General features: G+C 30.7%; 1 protein-coding gene across 3 annotated transcripts in view; it reads left to right on the forward strand.

The window, feature by feature from the left end:
• The first annotated feature begins 8,968 nt into the window (after positions 1 to 8,968).
• LOC148281624 (alpha-galactosidase MYORG) overlaps positions 8,969 to 24,333 on the forward strand; it is a 95,549-nt gene continuing 80,184 nt past the window's right edge. Inside the window, exons 1-2 of one of the 3 annotated variants that reach the window (XM_088226417.1) lie at positions 8,969 to 9,056; positions 22,377 to 22,870. In XM_088226417.1, the coding sequence (XP_088082543.1) occupies positions 22,496 to 22,870 (375 nt within the window). In that variant the 5' untranslated portion in view covers positions 8,969 to 9,056; positions 22,377 to 22,495. Of the gene's footprint in view, positions 9,057 to 9,122; positions 9,471 to 22,376; positions 22,871 to 24,333 lie in introns of those variants that run through there. The other 2 variants (XM_088226420.1, XM_088226418.1) reach the window with 2 other exon arrangements.

The following is a 24,333-nucleotide window of genomic DNA, read 5'->3' on the forward strand; positions in this document are numbered from 1 at the left end:
TACTGAATACCTACGTTCTTAATCAAAACGGGTTTCATAACTACATTTGAGTTTGTACAAATGTTTGTAGACAAAAGACTGGATTTTACCCCCTCAGGAGTCATTAAGATTTAACAAATTACAACAGTGATGGAGAATACCTTAAATAAGGGAATATGGAAGACTAGGCATTTACAGGGCTTATGACCTGTATTTGGCTGGTTTCAGTTGCCACTTTACACATCTTTGTTTTTCATTTTTGTATAAAATTGTAAGATTCAATAGGTCTATGTATTTATAATTTTCTCAAAGTGAACGGTTTGGGTAGATAGGGAGAAATTGCCTTAAGGCAATATGCCCGCCCTTATATGCATATATATTGTATATGTATATAAAGTGTCAAATAAATAAATATATCTATGAATTTTTAATGTTCGTTCATAAAAATATTGTTGATTTAAAAAAAACAGAGATTTTCATAGGTTCAATACTAGAAATAAAGATATGCTAGTTGTGCCCACCACTTGACTCCGAAAAATTAATAATCTTTTGCCTCAAACTGCATTTGATTCTACAATAAGGTACCTGTTGAAATTCAGGCTTTGCCAACAATTTTTTTTAAAGATTTTGTCAAGCACAGCCTGTTTAGAAAGAACTATTATAGAGTAAACGAATATTTGCAAGATAAGACAGCTTGGCATTAGATTAGTGATTATGATTTTAGTTTTTTGATTTAAATTCGTTTGAATGGTTTAATTGACTACTTATTGATTTATATTTCAATGGTTTATATTTTATAGTTTTAATTTATTTATTGACGATTATAAGAGAGCCTATGAATACTTTATATGAATAATAATACTCATCTTTGTACAATAAAATGTATTAATCTCTCTCAAATCCAGATATGCATTATAATGTTTGTATTGAAACTAGTTTTAAAATCACATGATATTGATTATTATCAACGATTTACCTAACAAGCGTAGTAAACGTTGCGTTACCTTGTGATTGTGATAATAGACCCACTTTAGTATTCAGCAAAAGACGTATTTTAGCAACTCTGCATTTCTACATTTATGCGCAATGACGTCACTGAAATCTAAACGTTTTTATTTATTTATTATACGAGTATATATACGGCCTAAGCCAATTACAACAGTTACATGAAGAAACATAAATGCAAGAAACTGAACAAAAATAACATAAAACTATTAAGCAAAGACAAACAAGGGCAAAACAATAATTGTATACAATATATTAAAAAAACGAAAGACCAAAAACTTTGAGCTAAACCATGCCAATCCAACTTCATCCCACACTGTTTAGTCGCGAAGAGATCTACGAAAAGCCGGAAGATCTATCCCAAAAAATTCCAAGTCTTGTGATGAATTGACTAATCTGCACATTCTGGACATTGGGGCATAAAAACCAAAGTTGCTCTTAGAAGATTTTATAAATAGCAGATTTTGACTTCTGGTGACACGGTTCGGAACATGAAAAGAAATTGATTGCTACAGAGATGGGACATCACTTAAAGCATTAAGTATTTTGAAAATGCATATAAGGTCCATCCCAGTTCTACGTATATTCGAATGTACGATTAAATGTACCTACCTTTTATGTTTTTTTATTTCAAACCAAAAAAATGTAATGTAACCAGCAGACAAGCCTCGGCTTTGCGGGAACAACAAAATAATTATTATGCATAGTATGCTATTTTATTGTTAAAATCAATAAATATTTTTTAAAAAACAAAAATAAAATACATTTATTTATAGATACGCGAGCATTAAATAAATGTTGTTTTTAAAATAATTTTCATACTTTTTAAGATTAGAATTAAAAAAAGTAAGTTTTTCTTGTTTAAGTTCGGTAATAATCGTTAAAGTGGAAATACGTCTATAAGTAAATTTATCTTGTTATAATTTATGATTGCCCTTAAATGAGTTTTACCAAAAACTCACTGGCTCACTTACATGAAATTATGTAAACCATGTTGTTATTATTTTTTATATGGGAGTTGCTTTATTATTTGCTTGCTTATAATATACAATACATTTCAAAAAGGATTTTTCTGCAATTAATATCTTAAAATTTATCTAAATTATTGAGATCAGAAGGAATATATTAATGTGAGCTAGTCAGGAACTTCTCAGCATTTACTCACGTGAAGAGGCAACCACTTAAAACTCTTCAAGAGAAGCCGGCCTGTTGGCAGTAGTCAACAGGCCTTCCGTTCCACTAGAGAAGTGTTCGGCATTTTTTCCCTACTTTGGTTTATTTTACCAATTGCCTGGACTATATTGATCATGTATGATACCACCTCTCGTGTGAGTTCTTTATTACCTATCACCGATGGGATGTCGCATAGATCTTCACCCAGGCTTCTGCATCGAGCCTCCAGCTGTTGTCTTTGAAAGCTGAAAAAGAGGCAATGCATCAACAGGTGAGGGACATCTTGAGGAGTTTCATCGTCGCATGGGCAGCTGTCGATCTCAGACAGCTTGAAGCGATGCAGGTAGCTCATGAACCCACCATGACCCGTAAGCATCTGGGTGAGCTCGTAGCCAGCATTCTGCACTTTTCTGAAATCATAGGCATGGAAAATATAGGAAAAAACATTTTGGTTACACATCCGGTTGTCTCACTCAAATAACGATCATCGTTCCAGAGTTGAAGGGTCCTGCTTCTTATTTTTCTTTTGCCAAAACTGAGCGGAAAATCGGCAAAATCGGGGGCTGTGTATACCATGTTTGCAAGCAATTGACAGTAAACGTATTTTACCTTGCAAAAGGTCATGTTGTTTTGGATTTTGAATATGTTGCATGTATCTAGGACTAATTGAAAATCCTGGTTATCTAATTTAGCGAGCCTCTTCGCAACAACTTTTGTGACAGTTTTTTTGGATTTTCTTACGCGTTCTACCAAAATAACATTTGCTTTTTATTTGTAGAACATACTTTTTTCTACAACTTGCTTCTTTCAGATATTTTCTAAAACTTAAGGTTGTAAATAGAGCTTTAAACACATTACTTTCCCCAATAATTGGGGAAAACTAGTACCAAAAACAGAGTTTATCATCTTGATAGTTTATTCAATTTAATGACAAAGTGAGTATAAACTACAGATGAAACGAATATCTGCTAACTATTTGATATCCAGCCTTATTGTAGTGTCTAGCCGGATACCGGATAGTAGCTTGATATCCGGCGGATACCTAATATCCATGAAACTGCGAACATTTTATGAAATTAACGCCACTAAATTAACTTATTGATTTATTGATACCGACCGTGTTTGGGAAAAACTGTGTAACCCTCATTATTTGTAATATTGTCTTATTTTGCATAAAAACGTTTGTCTGTGTTCAGTATATACTCCAGAAAAAGAATTTGATTTCATTGAAATTAAAAAGAAAAAAACATATTATCGTTAAAAAAAGAGACATAAAAAATATATTTCCGGCTATCCGGCTTAGAAGCTCGCTGAATATCCGGTATCTGGCTAAACCACTATCCGTTTCATCACTAGTATAAACACTTTGTAGCGATATTATTGGTATGCGCATAAAAGTAACATATTTTGTAATATTTAAAAAATAAAAAATAACAACGTTATGTTGTATATTATTTATATAACTCAATTCGGGCCATAGTGGTGCTGCGTTGGTTTAGACATGTAGAGCGAATGGACAGAGAAAGAACGGCTAAAAGAATCTACGATGCGAATGCTGATGGATGCAGAAAACGAGAAAGACCGAGAAAGGCATGCCATGATCAAGTCCATCAAATACTTGAAGATGGACATGTCAAGAGTAAGAATAATCAGTGTGCGTGCATGAGAAAATGTATGAATGTAGAAAAAGCGAGGTCTGTATGCAAAGACAGAGTAATGTGGCGTTCCATCCTCTCTGCCTACCCCTCCGGGAAACGGCGTGATGGTTTGTTTTGTTTGGGCTATATTGGCACATCAGTCACTTAAAGTGGGTCTGTTAAGAGGTTTAGATGCAAATTTATTTATTGATTTACTTGACACTATATAAATATACAATATATATACATATAAGGGCGGGCATATTGCCTTAAGGCAATTTCTTCCTACCTACCCAAACCGTTCAGTTTGAGAAAATTAGAAATACATGGACATATTGAATCTTACAATTTTATACAAAAATTAAAAACAAAGATTAACTAAATAAAAATATATTTAAAAAAAAACACTATACTATGAAGAGAGGAGAGGGTATGGGAAGGAAAGAAAAAGGATAAAGGAACAATTTAAATATTTAGATAGTGACATTTAAATTGTGACTTAAATGTAAATAAAGAAGGGGCGTCTCTAACATTAGTGGGTAGATTATTCCACAATCGAACGGCTACTACTGTGAAAGAGGAGGCAAGAAAATTAGAGCGATGACAGGGTATAAAAATGGTTCTCTCGTTACTAGAACGATAAGATAGCCCGTGTTGTGAAAGAGGTTGGATAAGCTCTCTCAGATAAACAGGCGAAGAAAATTTTGTAAATCAATTTATATAAAATATATATCATGTATTGTGTTGTAGTATTGTATTTTAATCAACTTTAATTAAATTAGCATTAAAGTAAATAATAATTATGCTATAGCCTATTAATAAATATTAAAAGTAAAATGTACAGCGTCCTCGAAATGATTACTAACAAAAACGGAGGTATGAAATTTGACAAAATGTATTGATATTGATATAAAAATATGTTTATGAATGTAAACTGTATTGCCAATAGAGTAAACAAATAAACATAGTACACATGTCCTTCTTGTTCTCAACTATTGTAGGGATAGTCAGAAAGTAATAAAACAAGTATAATGAATCATTATTATGCTGGCTTTATTTTTAAAATAAAAACATATTTATAAAATTATGGTCAGACATATTTGTAAACGATGTCAAGTACAAAGTGTTTGATAAGATTTAATGCACTCAGCATACCGATTTCGTGATGCTTTTATCAATATAGTCGCCATATCAGTTCAGTTAGTAGTGTAAACGTCAATGAATTTAATTTAATAATCTCCCTTTTACTGGTGCATTTTCGTAAATTTCTTATAAGATAAAATACTTTTAATAGCGTTTTTATCGTTCAACAATTTTTGTGTAGGTACGTAATTGTAAAATTGGATTTTTACTGTTTTTTCATTTAACAGATAACTAGTTATTTTTAATAAATCAATATTATATTATAATTCCTCTTTCTTTTCTAACTCACATAGTGTCCATGACATTTCTTTTTCAGTACCTATACAGGATGTTCTTTAAACCCTGTCACATCCGAAACCACGATGATGAGTATGGGGAAGAAGGCATATTAACATATTTAAAACAATATTTAGAACGCAGATTTTTTTTTAAAATAAAATATTTAAAAAAACAAACGGTTGCATACTTCTGCAGGGGAGAAGCTTGGGGGGCGTGGACATGTGGTTGACGGTGTATCAGACTCTCCTCTCCCTTCTCCTCGCTTTACCCTTGCAGCAGTAAGCAACTATTTGTTTTTTTTAATATTTTATTTTTGTGAATTTTATTCGTTCTAAAAATTTATTTTCATTTGCCAATATGTCTTCTTGGTCATACTGATCATCGTGGTTTCGGATGTGACAGGGTTTAAAGAACACCCTGTATATGTTTTTTGTTTTGTTTTTTTTTTAATAAAAAGAAATATTAGCGGTCTTATAATTTACACAAATATTTCAATTTTGGTGGCCATTATCAACGAGTTGTAAATAACTCACTATTAGAAAATGGAAATCAAGTTGGGGTAGAGTGGGGTTTGAACCTCGGGGCTCTGGCCCGTGAGTCCGCAACACTAGCCACGGGACCACAACCCGATTATGTACAAAATAGGTTAATTTGATAAGCGAAATGCTTCCTCCCGTTCTGTAATTTTAACATATGAACTTCATAAAACTGTTCGTGATCATCTAATTTGCCTCCAAAATCACCCGTCACTCGCGCAAATCACCAGATAACAGGACTTAACACTTCGGGTAAACACAGAAACCACGCGGACTGTATTTAAATTATCAATACTCTACTTGGTATCCAATAATAATTGTGTTGGTAGGAAGTAGGTTCTCATTTGTGAAAGTCCCACAAAAAAGGTTTTTTATAATTTTTATTAAGTGCCATAATTTTCCTATACGCACCCAGTGGGGCCGAGATGCACTATATTTATTATCAAATTTAAGCGCATCAGTGCCTCGATTATGAACGCTATCTTCATCTGTATATATCGAGGCGGTATACTGAACTTCTGTACTATCTGTATCTTACATCGGTATGTTCTACCTTCTTGTCATATCGACATCAAATGATCGAAACAAGCCAATGAAATGACCGCAAACAATTAGTCCGCGTTCCTTACGTCATTAACATTTAAAATAGTTCTTATTTATATTTTAAATAGGCTTCTTTAATAAAAAGTGCTTACTTTAAAGCGATTATAAACTCCAATAAATCCCAATTCAAACAAAAAAATGCTTGCTTGAACATGAATTTTGCATGACTTTTGGAAATCGCCTAGTACGTTTAACGATCGTCTGTATGTATCTACCGATCTGTACCAATCGACTACAAAGCCGGCTCCTATAACGTCTCGATACATACACTCGGAAAGATAGTAAACAGAGGGAAAAAATATAATGACTAAATGATTTTTTTAGAGTGGTAATTTTCTGACGCATGTAATATGTGTCTAACGCCTAGATACTCTTATTTGTTAATAGGACAGAACCTAGTGATATTATTTTCACATCTAGGCGTTCGTTTCATTAAAGTGACAGTTATGTCGGAATTTAATTCGACTTCAAAGCTTACTTATTTCTCTCTCAGATTTTGAATCGGTTTTTAAGAAAAAAAGTGCCACCTCAAAACGATTAAAATTTTTAATAAATCATAATTAAAGGAAAAATTGCCAGGTGGAAAAATTTTTTTTTGACACTTTTAATGCGTAGATAAACGTATCGAGGGGTCCTAGACTCCTTAGTATAAAATGATGTACACTCATCAAAACTCGATGGTGGGGGAGGGAAGGGGGTATCGATACTATACCTTTGTAGTCGGTCGGGAGACTTTTATCTTCAACTACGACGTCATACTGAAGCTATGTCATTTTTGAGCGTAGATATGTGGACCTTGACGTACGCTTCCCCTTGATTCATATCGATGTACCTACCCAAAATTTGAATGTGGGGGGTCGGTAGTATATATTTATAATCGCTAGAGGGAATTTATCTTCAACTATTCCCCTTAAGGCGGATGTATGACGTCTTTATCTTCCCATTATAATTGAGGCCCAGGGCCCTGATTACAGTGGGAAGTTAACAGAGTTGTCTTCTACTGTCTTTAAAGAAAAACCGATATCCGTGTACGAAAATGAGTATATTTGAATGAACATTTAAAGTATTTTGGTCGGTAACCTATTATTAAACACGTTTAGAAGATAAAAATGTATGCATATTCTGCTTTTTTTACAGAAAATTTAATTTTACTTTGTAGATAAATGTTAACTTCCCATTGTAATCTGGGCCCTGGATCATTTTTGTTGCATCCCAGTCCAGTGCAATTAAATATGGATGTGTAGAACCAACTTTTAAAGAAGTATTTCACATCAACTCTGCCCGATATAGAATCCGAGACCTCAAACATACATATGACAGACCTTTAAACCTTTCCTTTTTGTGATTATTATTTTTAGTTTTTTTTTATTAATCAATTTTTTAAATCAACATATACATAAATGATATTTGCGTTTTTTATTCTAATACAAATCTACTTTTATACATCTAGTAAATGTTATAACTGTAACTCTCCAAAAAAGAGACTAGCTCTTGTGCTTGGACTTACACTTTTTTAGTTATTTATTTATTAGAATTGATATAATTTCGAATATACGAGTACATGAGGAAAAAATTTTAACTTATACGGTATAAAAAGAAAAATATAAAATATTACTAGATAAACAGAGTGATAGAAAATTGAAATAGAATGCTGTTTTTACATGGGTTAAAGTTTTTTATTTAAATTTACTTTGAATTTATTTATTGATATATTATTAGTTTGATTAGTTTTTAGTTTATTGGGAAGATTATTGTAATTTTTGACACCTTTGAAGACAAAGGTATTTTGATCATGACTTGTGGAATTTAAGGTTTTAATATTATTTTGGTATCTGAGTGACTTACCCTAAGAATTTAAGAAAGAAGTGACGTTTTGAAGTTTTAGTTTATTTAAAAGAAATATTTGCGTGCTTATAATTATAATTTACCTTAATATTATATTTTCGGTGCCATTTTTAATGAGTTGTAAATAACCATCTATTAGAAAATGGAAATCAAGTTGGAGTAGATTGGGGTTTGAACCTCAGATCTCTGATCCGTTAATCTGCAACACTAGCCACGGGACCACAACCCGATTCAACAGTTTCTAGTCAAAACATAAGAAAAAAAACTACAACAACATTTAAAACGGTAATTAATTATTTCAAACTGCACAAAAACACTGAAACATAATTTCTTTATATTGAATCAAGGTCTAATTTCAACTCTCATGTACATTAAAAAAAATACAGATGGATTCTTTTGCCACTTGACTACCGAATTAAATTTGATAAATACAACAACTTTCCATTTTCATATAATATTTATTTATTAGTTTTTACTTTTTAAAAACAAACACAAAAAAAATATGTGGCCTCTGAGGTAACGAGAACAATTAACTTTATCTTTCGAAAGTACATAAATAATACTTTGCATACACACAGAACATTTACAAAATATCAAAACAATTACGCCAACCGCTTTAAAATTCTATACTTACAAATAGTACGCGTAAATAAATTAAAACTACTTTAAAAAAAATATTTTTGTAATAAAACACTTGTTAAAAATAACAGTAATTAAATAACAGTCACTGCGTCGTGGGCTAACACAAACATGTGGTGATTTTCCGATTTTCGTCTCCGATGTACACACCTACGGTAGTAGAGCATTAGCTCTCGAGTCGCGTCCACTTCAAACATTACTAGAAATGTTATTCTGCGTAAATATACATACTTCTATTATATATAGCACGAGTTAGGACCTTCCCAACTCTTCACTCTTCACTCATTCACGCCTCAGTTCCATAGTGTGGTCCGCAGCGCGCTATAGAGACGGAGAGATATTATCGTTCTTCCGCGAAAGCTCTGCGTTGACAGCTTTACGCCAGTGATAAAATTAAAGTGAATTGAATTTCAAATTTTAAGTGAAATATCAAAGTGTTCAGTGCATATTTTTAAGAATCGATACTGATTCTTAAAATTTTTAAAGCTATTGAATCAAGCAAGAGTTCGGTGAAGTTAGGAATATTAGCAAAAATGTTGATTCAAAACTTCTAAAATAAATAGCGGTAGAAAAGTACAATTTAAAGAATTTATTATGTTGGCAACATTAGAACACGTTAAGTCAACTTTTCGTTAGTTATTTTTGACTATATTTACTTATATCATCACGTTAAAACGTAAATTAAAATACAGCCCAATTTATCTCAAATAATTTAATTTATTTATGATGATTCACAAACCGTAAACAATACGTTGGACATTGGTATAATAATCACAATTTGTTAAATTTAGACATATTTCATCAATTAAATGTTAACACAGCATGTACAAATAAGTAAAAAAAGTTTTTATGATTTTTTTTTTAAACATGTTCAATTAATTACATTTTATCTACTTATAGCATTAATTATGTCAACAAGTTATTATAATTTCACCAACATACTTAAAATAACGGTCTATTTGATTTCATGAATTCACAAGTCTTAAATTCAGATATCAATATTTTGTAAACCAATTGTGAATTTTACATAATATCAACTTGATTAAAATTAACATATTAATTTATTTTAATAAGACACTACAATAAACTTATAATAAGTGTTTCATCATTCAGGGATACTAGATACATCTAGAGATAGAATTATTATTAATTATTTTACAACTTATTAGAGTTAATATTATTGTTAATTTTAGAAAGATAAGCAATTTAATCAGTTGCTCTTAGCGCGAGTAACTAATGGCTTGCTTAAAAATACTTTTGGGTAGATTTTAAAAAAATCGTCAAACTTTTTTTCATGTAGGTACATCAACCAATAGTACAGTACAGGTAACCTTCCTACGCCACAGTAGATGGGTTCCTGTAAAATGCCGTGTTATGTGAAACCGTGTTACATAAAACTGAGAGCCTTTACAAAATAGGAGCTAAGTTTAAAAAAATCGAAATAGTTTCTTTCTTATTGAAAATTATCTTATTAATCTGTCCAGTAAAAAGAAATTTTTCAAAATACAACTAGAAATAAACGCCTTTCGGTTTGATGATAATATCATCTGAATGAGTCTGTCACCGTTCGTCTCGAAATCGATTTGAACGTCTGAAGCCACTTCCAGCAAATCTGCTCCGCCAATTTCATCTTCCATTGATACATCTTGAAAATCCTGAATGTTTTTGTCGTCAAAACCATCGCCTCCATCGATTTCGCATGTTCTAATATGCCAACAATTTCATTTTCTGATGATTCGCGGCCGTTTTCTGATTCAACTGACGATTGACACAACCGTATAATGAAAAGCCGTACTGTTAGAGGGTTTTCGGAAAATTTTGATAATGTCAGAGCGAAAACGTGTTGTTGGAGACCGTGTTATGAGAGGGTTACCTGTTGCGTTTATTATGCAGTTGAAGTCAGAAAAAATCGCTAGTTTTAATATAAATTTTGTTCGTCGTACTTACATTTGTTTTGTACACGGATTCAACTTTTTTTATTTTAATAACGTTTATTTATTAATTTTTATTTGGGAAAAAAACAAAAGCTTTACATATATTGTATACAGAAAATAAGAATATACAAAAACAAAAATTGTGAAAACAGTAAATATAAATTTTCCTCGGTGGTGTAAGCTATTGATTAAGTACATTATCGGTATCAAAATTAAAGCATTTTAACAATTAAGAAATGTTAGGCATTTAGAAATTGCTTTAATTTTAATTTAAGTTTTTTAAATAAAATCATCTGACGATTTGTTTATTTATTTATTTTAAAGAAACAAACAGTCGACAATAATATAAAAAACATTAAAAAAAATACAGTTTAAAGACAGACCAGCAAAGTTTCTAAATAAAAATCATACATATTATTAAATTGTGATACAACAAAAGGATGTGTTTATGTGTATTTGTAAGTGTAGATGTGTGTTTATGTGTATTAGTGAGGGAGTAAGTGTTCAAGAGTATCATTAAATAGTAAGTGGGATCGTATCGCAGCCAGAAATAATAAGTCTTAATTTATTTTTAAATAAATTAAGGGGTATGTAAAATATATCAATAGATGAAAAAAAACATTATTGTTATGGCAAGAACGATAGAGGAAAGAGTGTTGTGCATAGTTAGTGCTACAGACTGGCAGATGGAATAAATACTTATATCTATTTATAATGTTAATATATTTTTTTCTTACCTTTCCTTTTTGTTTAAATGTATTTTTCTTCGTGTTACTTATTTCTTGTTATTATTAAATATTAGTCATTCACGTAACGTCTCATTGAACCTGTGATGACGAAAATAAAAAAAATAACTTTTCATCTGAAAATGAAATATTGAAAGAATGTCAATTCTATCTTGAATTTTAAAAGTGTCAGATATCCATTTAACGATTGGTTGAAACCGTTTTACTACCAATTTTCCACTTACACGGAATATTATAGAATTTCACGCCAAATAGAAAACGTTATCTATGCATGAAATTGATTTACGATATATTTTGACGTTGGCTTAATAACTTTTCACCGCTTTTTTTTATCTAAAAATAATGACACATTACATTTTTTTACTAAGCGAAACAAAAAGTCACACACCTTCGAAGATGAGGCACAACAATAGAAATGAATAGCAGTACAGCACAAAATATAGTAGTATTTAAACAATACTAAATTCGTGATGGCTAAAATGCTAATATAATGTGTTTAGTTCTCGGTGTTATCACAATAAAAACAATTCTCAGACTTGGTTTTTCTGTAAAGCGTTTTGTGAATGAAATTTGAATTTTGGTCTTTTTTTTATGCAAGTCTCCCGAAAAAAAAAAATTCAGAAAAAAAACATATTTATTAGTAGGAAAAAAAAACATATTTTTGAACACGTGTAAGAACTGCATTAAATGTTAATTAGTGTGAATGTATTATTATTTTATGTTTTTTTCATTAAATATTCTACGTTTTTTTTTCTTTCTCGTTTATTCAAAATTATATAAACTCTTATAAATAAACAACTACAACAGTGTAAGTCACTCTCCAAGCACAAGAGTTAGTTTCTTTTTTTGGAGAGTTACAGCGATAACATTAACTCTATGCATAAAAGTAGATCTGTATAGATTTTTTGAAAAACATGTACCTTTTATGAAATTTATTAATTTAAAAAAAAGGTCCCCATAAACCACTTTTCAGGCAATTTGTTATCGGGTGCTCAAACATGAGTTAAACAAAAATGTTTTGAGTATGTCCAAATGGTTGCAGACTGGCTGGATTTTCTCCCTAGGGAGTTGTTTGTATTCAAATTTGTTGCAACAGAGGGAGAAAACATTTTTGAGAAGGGAATATAGGAGTCTATGTATCTACAAGGCTTCTGACCTGTCATTGGCTGGTTTAAGTGGCCAATTTAAACACTGTAACATTCACTATTCTGCCTGTTTGAACATCCAAATTTCCTCAATTCTTCCATCTGTTGTCTTTTGTGAAGTAAATGAGCTGAAATCTTTATCATGTGGGGGAGATTCATCCGGCTGAACCAATTCACCTACTAGGCAACGCCTAAAAACAATATTCTAATTTTTTTTACTCCTTCTTTTACCAGGAAGTTGATTCAACAATGTTTTGAGTATGTCCAAATGCTTGCAGACTGGCTGGATTTTCTCCCTTGGGAGTTGATCGTATTTAATTTTTTTGCAACAGACAGGGAAACCAGCCAATGCAGGTCATAAGCCCTGTAAATGCCTAGACTTCCATATTCCCTTCTTAAAAATGTTTTCGCTCTCTGTTGCAACAAATTTAAATTGTGAAAATGGCAAATGATTTTTAAAAAATACTCACACAAAATCAAAAATAAAGAAAGATCAATCCATAGACATGCCTTCTAAAATCACCATCTTGGTACAAAATTAATGTTTTACTAAAAATATCTAAAAAAAACAAGGAATTAAAAAATACGAAAAAAACGTAAAATTTACTTTTCATAAATGTTCTCTCAGATTTCTTTACTCAATAAATAAAATACATTTATGTGTATTATGGAGATATTTTTAGTTAGAAAAAAAATGTGGCTGACTGCATTTGGTATACTGTAAATAAACGTACTTTACTACTCTTTTAGGGTTCCTAAAACACCATTGTTTTATGTTTTTAGTGCCAGTTATAAATATATTTTTTATCGTCATTTTGGTAACTAAAATTAATGAACAAATAAAAAATATTCTGAAATGTATGTTTTGATGGATTCTTTGACCTTACAGGCTTTTTGATGACTCAGAATAGCTTATGTACATAATATATAATGTGTTATGTTTGCATATCTATGTATTTATATTTAATCAACCAAGTTATAATTTTGTTGGTTAAATTTCGTACAATATCTTTCTTTCATTACAAAATTCAAGGTTGCATAATTAAACATATTTACTGAATTCATAAATACGAATATTATACCAATGTACTGTATCCTATTTTGTGAACGCAATGATTGCTAATTAAAAAAAATGGCATGCGAAGGTTATCAGTTTAACATGTGGAATGCTATTGCTAATATCTTGATAAGTAATTGAGTAAGTAATTTTGGTCACGGTGGTGCATATTTTGCTGGAAAATGTGTAAATATTAAACGCCGTAAAATGCAGCGATAGGAATTTTTTTTTTTTTAATTTAAAATCAATCAGAGTCTATGAACTACTTTCGAGTAAAAAAATATTTCGATGCACTTATAAGAAGCATAAAAAATATTTTTAAATTTATAATTTACAATTCCCGTGAAAACCGACCATTGCATTGGCCAAGCTCCTACTACTGCAGGATTCGGTTAAGTTTTGAAATTTGTTTGTGACCGTTTAAATTTAAATAAAACATCGTCACGAATCTTGACGTCACAATGAGGATGTTCAGCGGTTTTAAAAAAAAATAATGTTTGTTAACAGACTATTAAACTAAGCCAATTTTTATGTTTTTATTTTTATACATCGTATTATAAGTGCTTATAAAGTCTTGAATTTTTAAAATTACTCCGCATGTGAAGTCAGAGGATCTATTCCGCTTATTCTCGGTCAGCTCTGGAGATTGGTCCGTTGACGATAAGGAAATCGGACATCTTTCACAGCTCTATTAGCATTGGTTGATTCATATGAACTAGGGACGTCGATTAAAGTAGTTCGTTTTCATTACAATATTTTGGATTATTTTTTTCGTACATTTTCAAGAAACTCTGCAGTACAATTTAATGCTCTAATTTTTACCGCGCGCCAGAAAACATTTTTGATGGCCAATTTTTCGTTCTCAAGACACAATTTTTACAACTTTGTTTTCAAAATTACGTATGAAAATATTTCCCCACAAAATCCATGTTGATTTCGAAAATAAAATTAATTTTTCTAAATCCATTTCACATGTTTTTATCGGTATTCGTAGTATGTAATATTTCCCTTTTGCTTAATAGTCCTATTTCCTAGCCCATGAGTGGTATTTTAGGACCGCGAGCCCTGGAAAGTGTGGTCACTGGCATTAACATCTATCAGTTGCCATAGCTGATAGGGAAAAAGTGGAAAGATATAATACTTCCATATTTAAAACATCTCAATTTTATTTAGTTTTTTATTTAAACCAAACGACAGATTAATTAACTCTTGTGTGGCAGTGGTAAAACATAAGTTTACATAGAATACAAAACTTGATATATCTGTCTTATTTTTTTAATACATAAAGTTGTGTTTTTTATAATCTTTAAATAAACATTTTTGCACCGGATTTAAAAAGTAAATTTTTTAAAAATATACCGGATTTTACCACAAAAGACTATAAATCTGTTTAACTGTATAACAGAGAGCACGAAGACAAAACTTATAACAAGGAAGACAGATACGCTGTTCTGTGGCCAGAAAGAGACAACAACATCCGAAAAGCACGATAGATACAGGTAACATGTATAAGACAAGGATAACAACTGTTGGGTGTATTTTTCTCATTCGTTATTTAGTTGGTTATTGGCAGTGGGCCGGAGCGCATGCTAGCTAAATGACCGGCGTATTTATAATATATAATTTATTAAGCTAAAACAGGCCTTAATTATATGTTAAATTATGGAAAAGGAATTATTAAATCGTATATCTCTTTGTTTTTTTTCAAATGTCTAAACTTAAGAATATTCCGTCTTTTATTTATTTATGAATTTGACGGACTTATGCAGTCCATTTTAGCACTGGTAAATACAATTTCTTATAATAAATACAGGCACTTATAAAATAGAATACAACTAAATAAAATTAAAGCTAGGGACAAAAATAAATAAAAAATTAAGACCCCAAGACAAGATCTGGTATATCTTAGTGATTTTTTAAATCTATAAAGACTTACATAAAAAAGGTTTAGATCTTTTCTCTAGTTTACAATACGACGAAATCGGGAAATTGGTGCATGCAAGCCATAGTTTGAGCTGTGTTGATCGAGGAACAGCACATTATTCTTTCGCAACCGGCGGATCGGAACATTGAATGTTACTTGTTCCAGTAACGATGGTACAGCAATTAAGCCATTCAGTAAATTAAACATAAAAATGGAGTCAATGTTATTTCTCAGTTTTCGTAGGCTTAAGATTTTTAACATTGACTCCATTTCTCCGTAAGTGTAGTCTCCCCTCTCGAGGCCAATCATCCATGCTACTTTTCTTAGCAAACGATGTTGCACCGATTTGATATGATTTATCTGGCCTACATAGAAGGGAGACCAGATCACGGATACATATTCTAAAGAGGACAAACAAGTGAGCAAAATAGTGTTTTAACCGTGAACATATTAGTAAACTCACTAGATGTCCTGCTAACAAAAACCAAGAGTTTTTTTTGCTTGATGTAACACGATGTTACAACACCTTCCCTTTTTAAAACAGCCTTTCAAAGTTAAAAAACGCTTATAGATTGGTATATCATCAGTAAAAGATATACAAAGTATTTTCAAAAGAACATTAAACTACATATAAACAATGTAGAAATTGATGATTTTGAGACCCTATTTCGTGATGTTAATTTTTTTTTAAATATTCCAACAAAGAGATTTTATGAAACTCATCATCATCTGAATTCGCTTTCCGCACGTCATGGTGCATAAGGTACTGCATTGGTAAATCAATCTCAACGTATTTCGATCGTTTTTGTGACATGAATGTGAAATGATCAGTCCTTTTCTTCAGGTACCAGCCCAGGGGATATGAAATATTATATTGTAAAACACATTTTAAAATAAATATTTCATGTCGACAATGTCGGGAAACGAACAAGAGACCTCTTTCTGAATTTAGGAATAAAAATATCAGTTCCAAGTAGAGTTGCTACAATATTTAGGTACGTACGTAAGAAAATAATTTATATTAGAAACTGCTAATGCTATAAATTAGTTATTATAAATTCATTTTGCTATTGCTAAATATACCATCAACCATCACTAGTAAAAAACGTGGACCAGGGTTTCCCAACTGCGTAAATAAATAATAAAGTTACCGGACATAAATGCATGTATGTAATATAAATGACAAAGGATCTAGATCCATAGAACAAGAAAAAATACTGTTGTAATTTTGTCATTTTAAATATGTTTTTTTACTTTTAACTTGATCTTAGCGAATTTTCAAAATTCAAAGCATTGCAGTTGAAATTCGTGTTTTAATTTTATGTTGTATGTACATTTTTATTTCAAGTTTTATTAAAATTTGTTCAGAAATTAATAGCAATAAATTTCTCACTGTCTTTTATCATCTGAATTTGTTGATCGTATTTATATGCTAATTCATCATCATAAAATGCAAATTTGCAAATACTTAATTACCGAGTATCTATCAAGGTTAGATGATTTACGTTTCAGATTCCAGTTCGGGATCCAGAACCCGTGAGTTTTTACATTTGTGTCAAATGCCTTCATCAGGCGAAACAGTTGTTACAAAAAAATATGTAAACATGGTAAAAAAACTGTATAAATTTATTCGATTACTAACTCGAATCACCAAAGGAGTAGAGAGAAGTTGCTTGAAAAGATTATAGGGTCCAATAAGGTTCTATTTCATAACTAACCTTGAAGTCCGAGAAACGGAAATAAAACTAATACGGCTTGGTCAATTTAACCTAATTAAGTATTTTGGATAATGTTTAATGTCGCAATAATGTTCTAAATGAAAATCATCATGTTTGATTTCACGTGTCCATATTTTTGACATTTAATTATCAGAGTGGTCAAAATGAAGCGAAAATCAGTGGCATGAAAAATTTAATAACCCAAATTAACCACTCTCTAGGGGATAGAGAAGATTCATAATTGTTCCCCTGGCCCGATAAGATCAGGATGGGTGGATACTTTTTAAAAAATATATTTTTTCTTTTTAGGTAACCTTTATTAAACATAGAACAATAAAACAATTCAGTCGGATACTTGCCAAAAAAGAGTCAGGCTCTTGTGTTTGGCAAATGTACAAAGTAACATAAAAACATAAAAAATAATGCATGACAAATAAAAAAAAAATAACACTTGAAAATAAAAAATTAATTAACACGAACACGTGTAAAAACAACATTACAATTTAATTAGTATGAATGTATAATAGTTTTATGTTTTTTTTCTTTATATATCCTATGTTTATATATTTTTTCTCATGTACTCGTATTTAAAATTATATAAACTCTTATAAATAAACATCTACAACAGTGTAAGCCACTCTCCAAGCACAAGAGTTGGTTTTTTTTTTGAGAGTTACAGTGATAACATTTACTAGACGTGTAAAAGTAGATATGTATAGAATTTTGAAAAAACATGTACCTTTTATGAAATTTATTATTAATACAAAAATAAAAAAATATATACGCCGGCATTTATATACATTTACATAATATGTACCTACTTAAAAAATACAAACGCTGCATATATATTTACAAACATTATTATAAAAATTAAGTAAATGTTATCTATGGAAAAAAGCTTTTCTTAAATTTTTCGTGATTTAATTCTTGCCGTAGATTTTGGGGTAAATTATTAAAAAGCTTTCTTCCTATATACGTAGGTAATGTACTGGTAGATTTTTCAAAGTTGGCGCGTTCGCAATATTTACACAAACGCATTGTATATTATTTGTGAATAAGCCCATTGTATGACATCGCACGGCATGAGCATTTTGAAAATAATTTCTATCTCTCTCGCGCTCATTTGCGTTTATGAGCGTGACATAGCCAACTATTGTTTTGTTAGTTGCTAATGATATGGTATTAAAATATACACAGGATGCTTCTGCGTTTTGTCAGAATTACGCTTCAATTCTTAATAGAAAAAATATAATAATATGTAGTCGATGTATATGAATTAAGATATGGATTGAAAACACTGTTTTATAAATACTTCTTTTAATCAAATCATGTAAAGGTCGATTTTAATGTACAAAATATTGATTTAAAAAAATTGATATAAAACTAATTCAAAAAAATCTCTTTTGGATTAGAGCGAAAGAAAACAATCACTTTAGAAAATGTCAATTGTTTGTTTATTTTTAAACAAGCATGTTTTTTATTTAATATTTCAAAATCAATATCCTATAAAATCCTTTTTAAAATCAATTTCCCATAGATTTTAAATGCATTTATGTGAGTTTAGCGAACGCGCCAGCTTAAGTTAAGCAACCAGTAGTTATAGTGATGTTTGGCTGATGTGGTTTTTATTCTCCGTAGAGCGAGCCCTCCTGTTCTTAATCTTTCCGTAATTTGGTCCGATGGGAGGCTCCCTGAAACATACAACCTTTTTTATTATACTCGTATATACACTTTTATTATATATTTGTAATGTTATTTTTTCGTTCCTCCTCGCGGATAAAAATTTTGCTAAAGGAAATTACGTGGAGATAGTTGGCTTCATAGTAAATGGGTTAGAGCGTTTATCTAGCAATTAATCAATGGAATATTAAATAAATATAAATATATATATTTACATCTTATCCCTAATTAAACTCAAACAACTATATTATATTTTATGTAACTCAATTATAACTTATAACAAAATAGGATGGGGAGGCACTTATAAATCAATATTAAAACCCCTCGAATCTGCTCAAAAACCTTTAGGTACCCCAGCGTCAAGTTGTTTGAGGAATTAGATATATTAGACATAAAGCAATTATATATATTTAGAATAATTATGTTTGTGAAAGCAAATTATTCTACCAAATCTCAAAAGGAATACTCCCACACAAGCAGAAGTCAAACTAAAGGATGGGTCATGGGGTCTACCACAAACTCTGAATTTAGGTAAAGAAATTTCAGGTTTTTGTGCCTCAAAATATTCAATATGTTACCCAAACATTAAAAAACCATGACCCAAATTCAATTAAATAATTTTTTAATAAAATGGTTACTGGATTTACGTTGAGAAAAATCGGAAAACTTACTAAAAAACATTCTAAAATAATAAATGGTGTATATATTGTAAAACTTTATAATAAGTTAACAAGGAGGTAGTCATGTTATTGTTTATTTTTGCATAAAAATGTCTGCCTTTTTTTAAATTTTTTTTTTATTATATTGAAAACATATTATACATAATTATATACAATATTCCCAAGGAGTTTTTTTTTAAAAAACTCATTTAGGGACATACAGATAATAATTTTTTTAGAGACGTTTTTAAATTTTAAACTATAATATTATTTAACAAAAGCAGAAAAATTAAAATTATGATATACTACAAATTAAAAAGGGTATGAAAAATACTTGAAAATAACAGAATAAACAGAATACTAGGCATGGAAATAAATTCAAAATAAATGTTTACATTATGCAATCTGGGAAAGAAAATTGAAAAAGTTTAAAAATTACATGGATGTATATATACATACTGAACTAGTACAAAATAAAATCATTTTTTTTAATTAACAAAATATGCGCACACCCAATACAGGTTAATTTTTTTTATCAAAAACGTTGAAAAATTTGAAATTATGTATACAAGCCAAAAAAAGTATATAAAAAGAAAAAAACACAAATAACATTTAAATAGTATTAAAAATTACAGATACAAGCAAAAACGGTGAAATATTAAAAGGTATATGTTCAAGATGCGCATTCTCTATAAACTAACATTATTTATTCAAAGTACTTCTGGAAAAAATAATTCTTCAATTCGCACGTCCTGTTTCTATATTTTGAAATAGGTACTTTAAATTTTTGTGGCAATTTATTAAATTCCTCGAAACCTATGTATTGTAAAGATCTAGTACCAAACTTCGTAGACTTCACAGATCCAATATATATATTGTTTTTTGATCGAGTACTGTACCGATGGATGTCTCCAAAGAAAGCTGGCTTTATGTTACTGTGCATTGAGTCGAGAGTAGTATTAATGATAGTGTCAGTTATCTCGAAATAGGAAAGCATGCTAAAAGGCATGATTTAGGTTGCCTTGAAATAGGTTGTACCTAGTTAGGAGACTAGACATAATCCAGAGAAATATATTACATAAGTATGTATGTAGTAGATAAAGAATTTGTAATTTTTGTTAATAAGCCATTATTATTATATATGATACGATTGAAGTCAATCCACCTTATATTATTTCATCGGGCCGGGTGAATTTTTGATGTGGAAAACGGCCTCAGAATCCATGTGCGTTATTATCATTTCTACTACAACGCGTGGCGATGACTTATGAGCATTTTTAAAAATAGCGGGACAACAGCATCTCAATTTAGATTGTAACATTGCTTTAAGCCAAGGAATAAACACAGACAATAATATTATTTGAGAGGTTTGTCATTTATATGAGTGTAGAGTGTAATAGTAATATATCCACTACACACACGAGATATTATATCAGGTACATGGATTTTAAAGATAACAGTACTATTTCTAATTCTTGTTTTATCTTAAAAGATAATATTTTTTAATTCTTATATGAACTGATTTAAAACTGATGCGATGTAAATAAAGATTATTCATAATTAGCCAATAAATTTTCTGGATTATGTCTAGTCTGCCTAACTAGGTACAACCTGTTTTAAGGCAGACATTTTTATGCAAAATAAACTATAACATGACCACCTACTAGTTTATTTATTATACAGTTATACAGTATTTAATTAAATAAACCATTTACAAACCCTGTGACCAATTTATTAAGTTGAATCCAGGTCATGGTTTAGCAATGTTCAGGTAACATATTAAATATTTTGGGGCCCAGAAACCTGAAATTTCTTTGCCCGAGTTTGTGGAAGACTCCATGACCCATCCTCTAGTTTGAATTCTGGTAGTGTAAACGTGTTCCTTTTGGGATTTGGTAGAATAAGTTGATTTCACAAACATTATTAATAAAGTTGTATTTCTTGTAATCTTAAAATTGACATTTTCACACCGGATTTGGAAGGTGAAATTTGTGTTATATGCTGGATTTTACAAAAATACAAAAAATATTTATCCTTATTATGCGGAGCATAATTACAGGAATAAAAGTGATGGCAATACCACAATTCATCTGTTTTATTGTATAAGAAAGAGCAATAAAACTTACTACAATGAAGACAGAGACGCTGTTATGGGACCGGTGTTTGTGTGAAAGGGACGAAAAAGTTCATTCAATCAGTCGGTTATTGTCAGAGCACGATAGTTAAATGACCGGCGTATTTATGATTTTTAATTTATTTTGCTATAATAGGCCTTAATTACAATTAATAATTTTCATAAATAATGGAAAAGGAATTATTTAAAAATATGCTAATACAAAAAGAATTAAAGGGATTTGGGGAGAACTTGCTATGTACACTTGTGAAGCGAGTATTATATATTTATTTTTGGACTCAGATAGACACACGTTGAGAAACCAGCTTATACCAAAATAAAGGCGTGATTGGGATTATATTTGTCTCAAATTTCTGCAGGAATTTGGCATTCTATCCTGAAATATAAAGTTTGAAGTTGCTTATCTAATCAGCTAGATACGTTCAATCCGTGAAATGCCCCAGATCATCTTGTCTTATATGATGAATCCATTTTGTTACTTACAAAATTAATGTGTCTCCCTGATAACAAATCCGAATAAAAAAATTATCTCTTTTTTAGTTGGTGCGATAACGGAGCTGGGCAATTTTTTTTAAATAGCAGTCAATTGATTCCGTGCGGACATTAAAAACGAAATGAAATCGTAATGCAATAAAAGTGATCCAAGCAAAAAGTGCAAAATGATTAGAAGAAAGAAATCAGATCTCCACATTAAAATACCAACAGCAGAGGAAAGAAACGCGGCTGCGCAACAAACGACTCCTCATATAATCATTCAGTCTCCTTCGTCAAACCATCTTCCTTACGTTGATGCAGACGATGAAGAAGACTTTAATGTTGTTGTGGAAAGTAATGGTGTTAATGGAGGCATCCATTTCGCGAGTGATAATGACGGACTTCTTGGAGAGGAAGAACTGGACGCAAGTATTCACCCTGCGCAAGAGAGTGATATGAAAAAAAGTGCATTTAGAAGAAATTCCATTTCGTTGCCGGCTGGACTAAATACCCTGGATATTGAACTTTTGAGACAACAGCATGTGGACCATCCAGCTAACGTGAGTAACTATTATTTCTACATTATTTTTTAAAGGCATAATTTATTTTTAGACACTGCGCGCTGGTATAAAATACGCATATTTTGAATTACTAAAAACGAGACTTTATGCACACTATTGGAGAAATAAAAAATCGCTCCCTCCACATACCCTAAAATCGATTTTAATACCATGAGTCTTCCTGTCGGTTTTCCTAATACTACAATTTTTTTTTGTCAAACGAGTAACTCTCAAAAAAAAAATTTTCATATTCCGCGATTTTAATAATCGAATTAAACTCTAATGTTTTCATTGCCTCTTTCACTGGAAGTTTGGGCAATTATATTGAGAGCTTATGTCGGATGTTGTCATTCTTTATTATGCCTATATTGCAATCACACGAAGAATAGCAAAACCTGTGTTTTCCTGTTTTAAATTCAGTTATAAAAATCTGTTTCCATTACGTATTTTTTAAAAATTTAACAAGATTAATTTAGATTGTTATAATCATTTTTTGAAAAAAAGTAACAAAAATTTGATAAACGGTATGTTTACCGCGTCATACTTGTACGTAATGTTTGTAAGATGCGCTTCTAGCGGGAATGACATGTGACGTCATAATGACGTGACACCACCTGCGAACTTTTTTGTATGAGCTCGTTTTTGAACCTGAAAATTATAAATGTAATTTTTGTTTACATTTTTAAAGTCGTAAAAATCAGTTGTAAGTGTTCAATAATATTCTCAACGTTATTCTCAAATTGTGAAAATGCCCTATTGTTCCTGGACTGGTGCGTGAAGCGAAATACTGCATTTAGTGTACCGATGCAGTGTCCTATTCACCACCAAATACGGGCTATGATGAATAACTTAATTAGAATGTGGAAGAAACATAACTTTATAAAATGATTTCTTTGTGCCGGGTATAACCATTCTCAAAAATGGTATTTTAATCGAAACATCAGTTTCCCAATAAACGTTAAATTTTATTTAAATTTTATTTCAACAGAGAGGGAAAATTTTTTGAGAAGGGAATATGGAAGTCTAGGCATTTACAGGGCTTATGACCTGTCATTGGAAGAGTTGAGGAAATGTGGATGTTCAAACATGGGCAGAATGGTGAATGTTACACAGTGTGTAAAGTGGCCACTTAAACCAGCCAATGACAGGTCATAAGCCCTGTAAATGCCTAGACTTCCATATTCCCTTCTCAAAAATTTTTCCCTCTCTGTTGAAATAAATTTAAATATGAACAACTCCCTAGGGAGGAAATCCAGCCAGTCTGCAAGCATTTGGACATAATCAAACATTGTTAAATTTTATATCTGAAATAATCTTTTCGTTTATTTTTCTAACAATGGAAGTCAGAAATAAAATCAAACAAAAACACAAATCAACATATTTGCAATTGAAATATGTACATTCATTTATTCGATCAATCGGCACCATGTAATATGTTAATAATATTATTGCCGAAAATTCAA

The sequence above is a fragment of the Micrasema longulum genome, unplaced genomic scaffold (assembly GCF_059751315.1).
Source record: "Micrasema longulum isolate JH-2025_06_02 unplaced genomic scaffold, ASM5975131v1 h1tg000430l, whole genome shotgun sequence".
Classification (NCBI taxonomy): Eukaryota; Metazoa; Arthropoda; class Insecta; order Trichoptera; family Brachycentridae; genus Micrasema; species Micrasema longulum.